The sequence below is a fragment of the Plectropomus leopardus genome, chromosome 21 (assembly GCF_026936395.1).
Source record: "Plectropomus leopardus strain MGB_pleo_1.0 chromosome 21, ASM2693639v1, whole genome shotgun sequence".
Classification (NCBI taxonomy): domain Eukaryota; kingdom Metazoa; phylum Chordata; class Actinopteri; order Perciformes; family Serranidae; genus Plectropomus; species Plectropomus leopardus.
In genome coordinates, this window is record NC_142196.1 from 28050193 (window position 1) to 28057692 (window position 7500).

A 7500-nucleotide genomic window follows, 5' to 3' on the forward strand; every position below is an offset into this window, starting at 1 on the left:
GTGTGTGTGTGTGTGTGTGCGCACGTATGTGTGTTCGCGTGTGTGTGTGTGTGTGTGTGTGTGTGTGTGTGTGTGTGCAGCCTGACCTTGATCATGAGCAGCCTCTGCTTCTGCTCTCCGTAACACAGCAGGAAACACTCCTCGGCTCTCTGCAGCCGAATCTTGCCGTCGTCCAGGCAGCTCAGAGCCTCCAGAGCCTGATAGCACCACACGATGTCCAGCTGCAGCACGGCGAAGTTATCCACCGAGCCGAGCAGAGCCGAGTCCAGCTGACTGCACGCACGCACGCACGCACGCACGCACGCACGCACGCACGCACACACACACACACCACACACACACACAGAATATACATAAACACATACACCCACAGAGCGGACTGTCTTCTGTGATAATTTGTCCGTTTTATGACTAAAAATAAGAGCTGGAAAACATCGGACCCTCTGAAATCTCTGCAAACTGGACTGATTTTTTGTAAAATCATGAGGAGCAACTGAGCTAAACTAAACTGACCTAAAAAATATAAAGAAACTGACAAAAAGCTGCAAGACTAATACCTGAAAATAAGACAAAAAAGAGAAGAAAAAACATCAAAGTTACCCTTTAAAAATGGATATAAAAATAATCATTTTAAATATATAATTATTAGACGAAAGTCCTTTTCTGGACATTTATGAGACGTGATGTCATAGCGTGATGTCACAGCGTGATGTCACAGTGTGATGTCAGCACCTGAAGAGCTGGTCGGCCTGCAGCAGGTGACACAGAGCGTCATCGAAGCGCTTCTTCTTCATCAGAGAGCGACCTTTCTCATGGAAACCCATCGCCAGGATCAGAGCCTGAACACACACATGCACACACACACACACACACACACACACACACACACACACACGTGCACACACACACACACACACACACACACACACAGCAGTTTCATAAAAAACGGCCACTCTGACGGTACAGCTGACAGATCGGATCAATCAGGACGTTTGCTTGGTTTTAAGACGTTTGTAAGATTTAAGGACATGTTTTAAGTTTTAGACCATTTGCAGTATTCTAGGACATTTGTAGTATTCTAGGACATTTGTAGTATTCTAGGAAATTTGCAGTATTCTAGGACTTTTGTAGTATTTTAGGACATTTGCAGTATTCTAGGACATTTGTAGTATTTTAGGAAATTTGCAGTATTCTAGGACATTTGTAGTATTTTTGGACCTTAGTGTCTCAGCTGTGTCCTCTGTCGGGTGTGGGGGATCTCTTTTGATGCTGTTTTATTCACTCTGGCACCGTAAACTTTATTTTTATTGCCACTTAGAAAGTGTTTGGGGGCCACAGGGGGCCCCGTGAGGGTCCGGGTCTGGCCCTCGGGCCGTAGGTTGAGTATCAGGGTCTACCTTCTTGAGCTTGTGGGGGATCTTCAGAGGGTTTCCCTTCTGGTCGCTGATCTCCAGGAAAGGCGAGGACTCCTCGCTGCCGTCTGAAGGACACAGAGACACCATGAGGACACGGTCTGATCAGACAGACGGACGGACAAAGACAGAGAGGGACGGACGGACCTCTCTCGGACAGGATCTGGAAACATTTGTGCGTCTTCTGGACGCTCTCGCTCTGGTTTTTTTTCTTCTCCTCTTCGTCGCTCAGCTGCTTAAAGTCGCCGTCACTCAACTTCAGAACCATCAGCTTACTGTGATTCCTCACACCCTGCAGGTCCAGACGCTGCTCTGCACAGACGGACACGCAGAGACAGAGACACAGAGACAGAGACAGAGACAGAGACACAGACACAGACACAGACAGAGACAGACACAGACACAGACACAGACACAGACAGAGACACAGACAGAGACACAGACACAGACACAGACACAGACAGAGACACAGACACAGACAGAGACACAGACAGAGACACAGAGACAGAGACACAGACACAGACACAGACAGAGACACATACAGAGACACATACAGAGACACAGACAGAGACACAGAGACAGAGACAGAGACACAGACACAGACACAGACACAGAGACAGAGACAGAGACACAGACACAGACACAGACAGAGACACAGACAGAGACACAGACAGAGACACAGAGACAGACACAGACACAGACACAGACACAGACACAGACACAGACAGAGACACAGACAGAGACACAGACACAGACAGAGACACAGACAGAGACACAGACAGAGACACAGACACAGACACAGACAGAGACAGACAGAGACACAGACAGAGACACAGAGACAGAGACAGAGACAGAGACAGAGACGGAGACACAGACAGAGACACAGAGAGATTTCTGATTTTAAAAGGACCAAAGTGTCTCCTGCTCTCAGATGTCTTCTCAAGAAAAGTTACAAACCGGACAGAGATTAAAAACCACAGCAGAGAAGTCCAGCAAAGACACAGAGAGCCAAGAGACATCAAAAGACATCAGAAAGACATCAAATGTTGACCTCTTATGAGTTCTCCTGAACCGTACAGAGCACCTCCTCCACCCCCCAGATGTCAACCAAAGTCTCAGTCCTGCTAGTCCAGCTGTAAAAACCAAAATCAACCCTGAGCCCAGCTGCCAGCGTCCCCTTTAGCACCTGAACCACGTCCTGTGACCCCTCACCTCTTTCCTAAACCCAGTCCTGTACCTGTATAAACCCAGTCCTGTACCTGTGTAAACCCAGTCCTGTACCTGTATAAACCCAGTCCTGTACCTGTATAAACCCAGTCCTGTACCTGTGTAAACCCAGTCCTGTACCTGTGTAAACCCAGTCCTGTACCTGTGTAAACCCAGTCCTGTACCTGTGTAAACCCAGTCCTGCACCTGTATAAACCCAGTCCTGTACCTGTATAAACCCAGTCCTGTACCTGTATAAACCCAGTCCTGTACCTGTGTAAACCCAGTCCTGCACCTGTATAAACCCAGTCCTGTACCTGTATAAACCCAGTCCTGCACCTGTGTAAACCCAGTCCTGTGAAGCAGAATGGACAGCTGTCCCCTGTAGACAGAGACAGACAGAGAGACAGTCCTGTGACTCACCGACACACAGAGTTTTCCCGTTGAGGATCAGTTTGATGGATTTGAGGCTGAACTCGTCTCTGATCCTAAAGTGCAGAAACACACACACACACACACACACACACAGACACACACACACACACAGAGACACACACACACACACACAGAGACACACACACACACAGAGACACACACACACAGCGACACACACACACACACACACACACACACACACACACACACACAGAGACACACACACACACACATAAACACAGAGACACACACACACACACACACACACACAAACACATAAACACAGAGACACACACACACACACACACACACACACACACATAGACACAGACACACACACACAAAACAAATATTATCGTTCGATTTTCGAGTTTTCGCTGGTCTTTGAACACATCGTGTGGTGTTATACAGGTTTGTGAAAAAATCCAGGACTTTCCATGACTTTGAGGCAAATTTACAAGACCAACCCTTTTTGGGGTTTAAATGTGTTTAAATGTTTGTTTTTATTTTAAGTCACCAGAACGACGTCATCGATCAGCCAAAAACTGAAGGTCCTTGAACACATCACGTGTTATCATGCAGGTTAGTGAAACTACATTCCAGGACCTCCCAAAACCTTCTAGGTGCATTTAGTTTTCCAGGTCTGGAAATTTCCATGACCGTACACACCCTTGTCTGTGTGTATGTCTGTGTATGTGTGTGTACCTGTCCACCACGTCCTGAACCAGCACGTCCAGCCGAGTCTCCAGCCGAGTCTTTGTCCTCCGATCCTGAACACATACACACACACACATACACACACACACAGAGCCGTCCTCAGTTATGTCTGTGTGTCAGAACGGAGATTACTGTGTCCCCACAGTGTCTATAGTGTCCCCACAGAGCCCCAGCAGTTTCCTCACAGTGTCTCTATAATGTCCCCACAGTGTCCTCACAATGCCCCCACAGTGTCTCTATAGTGTCCCGACAGGGTCCTCACATGGTCTCTATAGTGTCCCCCAGTGTTCCTACAGAGTCCCCACAGTGTCCTCACAGTTTCTCTGTATTGTCCCCACAGAGCCCCCACGGTGTCTCTATAGTGTCCCCACATTGTGTCCATAGTGTCCTCATAGTGTCTCTATAATGTCCCCACAGTTTCTCTATAGTGTCCTCACAGTGTCTCCATAGTGTCCCCACAGTGTCCTCACCTTGTTGCTGTCTCTGGGAAGCAGCAGCTCCAGCGAGGCCACGTTGGTCTCTCTGAATGTCCTGTTTCCTGTCCCCCTGTGGACGGCCTGCTGTCTGATGGACTCCAGGGCGTCCTCCACCTGCGGCGTCGGCAGACCCAGCGGGGGGGCGTAACGCTCGGCCAGCTCCTGAGGGACAGGACAGACACGAGGACGCGTTCAGACCTGACCAGCGTTCCCAGCAGGAACCAGTTTAAACCAGTCGGTCAGTTTAACCCTTTAAAAACCTCGGTGAACTGCCGGCTCACCTCCAAAACAGAGAAACAGAGAAACAAAGCAAAAACTGCCCAAAAATTCACAAAAAATGAATAAAACTTAACAAGAAAATTAGAGCAAAAAAAAAAAAAGGCCAGAAATAAAACCTGATTATAAATGTTTTTTTGTGGACATTTTTCCTGCTTAAATTGGATAATTTTATTTTGGATAATTTTCAAAGAATCCTCCCCTCGTTTTAAAAAGTACATTTTAAATAGAAAAAGGTAACAAATACATTAATAACATACATATGAATATGAATATGTATGTATATACTCATATACATACATATTCTGTAGCATAATTTTAAATTTGTGATTCTAATAATCATAAATATAGTTTTCTAAACTTTTTTAAAAAATCTATTTCTAATAATCTTCTTTCTTTTGAAAGTTGAGTTCAGTGTGTTCGAGCTCCAGCTTGAATCTTTGATATTTCATATTTGGTCTCGTAACGCCGCGGCTCCAACCTTGTTTCTCATGTGAACAATAATTCATGTTGAATATTGTTTTTCCGTGTGACCTGACCTCAGCACAGGAAAGTATCCGAGTACATTTACTGCAGTACTTGTGGCCGGCTTTCAGGTACTCTGAGCATTTCTGTTTAATATTAAATTCTACGTTTGACTCTCGTTGGTTAACGGCAGTGAGCACAGTCGTCGCCTTCATCCTGTCCATGTGACCATTAGCTCCGCCTGCAGGACTCTGACTCTCTGACAGAGTATTTGCACACAGCGCTGAGAGTACTTTTACTGCAGTACAGCCTCACAGGGTCGTACCTGCAGGTGCTGCCGTCCCGGCTGGCCGTCGTCGGTGTACGGAGGACTCCACAGCTGGATCTGCTCCTGCTTCAGACGGCTCTTCAGCTTCGCCTCCAGGTTCTGCTCCGCCATCGTCTCTGAGGAGGAGCAAAAATATATGTATATATGTATATATATACATATATATGTGTATATATATATATGAAATTCAAATTAATATTATCAAATTCATGAGAAAATAAATGTATAAACATTCAAAAAAACATTAAAAACAACATTTTTTCTGTGTTTGCGGAAGGTGTTTCATATTTACAGATTACACATTTGCACACGGACCGTCGATTTGTTTATATGAATTATATTGACACAAATGTGCCTCCATACATCAGCGGGTCCTGTAGCTAGCTGCAGTTAGCACTTAAAATTACATTAAACAGAAGAGACGACAGAGGCTGCTGTTCAGTGACCCTAAATGACATTTAACTAAACATGTGATCTGGGAATTAACGTGAATATTTCGCACCGTTTACCGTGAAAAAAAACTAACGTAGAGTTAACGTTAGCTGCTAGCTCCAAACAAAGCTCGTTTCGCTGTTTTTACTCTTTAAATCCGCCACCAGACACTTTTATATGTTTTTAAAAGTTACCTTAATGTCGCGGGACGCGATGATAAACAGCTCCGCGGCCCCAAATCTCCGTTAAATCTGCGTTAAGTCTCCGTTTTTCCGCACGGTGATGTTGTTTTTGTCATTTCCCGAAAGGAGGTGAAGAGACAGAGAGAGGTCTCACTCCGAGCACGTTTCAGAGTCCGGACCACGTTACGTAACGCAGCGAACAGGTCAGCGGAACGTCAACGTCACAGCGTCACAGCCGAGAGTCGTCCGCTGGATTATACACGATCTTTGATATTCTACGGTATCCTACAAAGGCCAAATCTTAGAGTCGTTTTTTTTTTTTTTTTTTTTTACAAAATAAAGTTAGCATGAGACAGAGAGCTCACAAATAAAGTAATTCAAAAAATACATTAAAAATAAGATCATAAAAAATTAAATGAAATAAACAACATATTATGTTTCAAATGAAAATGAAATAACATAACGTGAAATATAATAATAATAATAAGAAATAACATTAAATATTCAATTCAATAACTTAAACTTAATTAAATAAATAACAAATTATGCAATTAAATTAAATAAAAAAAAACAGTAATTAAATAATAATATTTTTAATTTATATAGAACTAAAAAAATAAAATTTAAGAAACTAAAATAAAAGCTCAAGCTTAACTGCTGCATTATTGTTAAATACATTTGATTTATTAACTGCTGCATCACTGATGAATACATTTCAATTATTAACTGCTGCATTATTGATAAATACATTTCATTTATTAACTGCTGGATCATATCCAGTATGTCAAACTGTCAACATGTGGTGAAGTCTGAATGTAATTTTGTGTTTTTTACTGGACAAACGAAAAAAAGCACCGCAGACGTGAGTGAATGCGATCACACTGAATCTCAACATAGAAAATAAACTGTAAATATCAAACAGATTTTTATTTCATTTCCTATAAATGTTTTTTTTTTTTTTTTATGACTAATGAACGTTCAAAAACAGCAGCACTAAACCTGCTTTGTTTAGGGGCCACTTTCCAAAATGAGAGGAGGCCAGGGGCCACTCACAGCAGCCAGATTCATGTTTGTGGGATTTTTGGACATTTCTGGGATTTTAAGGTGTTTCTGGGTTTTTACGATAGGATTCAAGGACATCCTTGGCTTTTCTAGAATTCTACAATAATTTAAGGATTTCAGGACATTTCTACGATTTTATGGATTTTTAAGGGTTAACGGAGGTTTTGAGGGTTCTTTGACATTTCTAGGATTTTTTGGAGGTTTGAGGGTTTTGGCCAGTTTTGAGTGTTTAAGGAGATTTCTAGGATTTTCGGAGATTAGGGCTTAGCCAGGTTTGGGGGTCACCAGGCACCCTGTCAGGGGCCAGATTTGGCCCTTGGGGTATAAGCTGAGTATCAGTGTCTTCAGAGGACACAGACTGGCTGCTGGACGAGGACTCGTGAGGTGAGACTCTCAGAAGGACGAGTACATCCCGAGCCGGCGGGCGGCCTCAGAGATCCTCGGCGTCTTCCTGTTGGGGAACGGGTGGTGGACCCCGGCGGAGGAGCCCACCCCCCCGACGCTCAGCT

General features: G+C 44.1%; 2 protein-coding genes across 3 annotated transcripts in view; both read right to left on the reverse strand.

Moving 5' to 3' along the window:
• The window catches only part of nub1 (negative regulator of ubiquitin-like proteins 1), an 11235-nt gene extending 5135 nt beyond the window's left edge, over window positions 1-6100 (reverse strand). For both annotated transcript variants that reach the window (XM_088071884.1, XM_088071883.1), the window contains exons 1-9: window positions 5942-6100; window positions 5313-5431; window positions 4241-4408; window positions 3759-3823; window positions 3042-3106; window positions 1560-1724; window positions 1398-1480; window positions 733-839; window positions 87-273 (exon numbers count right to left, since the gene is read on the reverse strand). In XM_088071884.1, the coding sequence (XP_087928010.1) occupies window positions 87-273; window positions 733-839; window positions 1398-1480; window positions 1560-1724; window positions 3042-3106; window positions 3759-3823; window positions 4241-4408; window positions 5313-5426 (954 nt within the window). In that variant the 5' untranslated portion in view covers window positions 5427-5431; window positions 5942-6100. The remainder of the gene's footprint in view (window positions 1-86; window positions 274-732; window positions 840-1397; window positions 1481-1559; window positions 1725-3041; window positions 3107-3758; window positions 3824-4240; window positions 4409-5312; window positions 5432-5941) is intronic.
• Window positions 6101-6578: 478 nt separating this feature from the next.
• LOC121963594 (uncharacterized) overlaps window positions 6579-7500 on the reverse strand; it is a 6050-nt gene continuing 5128 nt past the window's right edge. Inside the window, exon 5 of the mRNA XM_088071888.1 lies at window positions 6579-7500. This exon is cut by the window's right edge and continues 422 nt beyond it. Within this exon, the coding sequence (XP_087928014.1) occupies window positions 7385-7500 (116 nt within the window). The 3' untranslated portion in view covers window positions 6579-7384.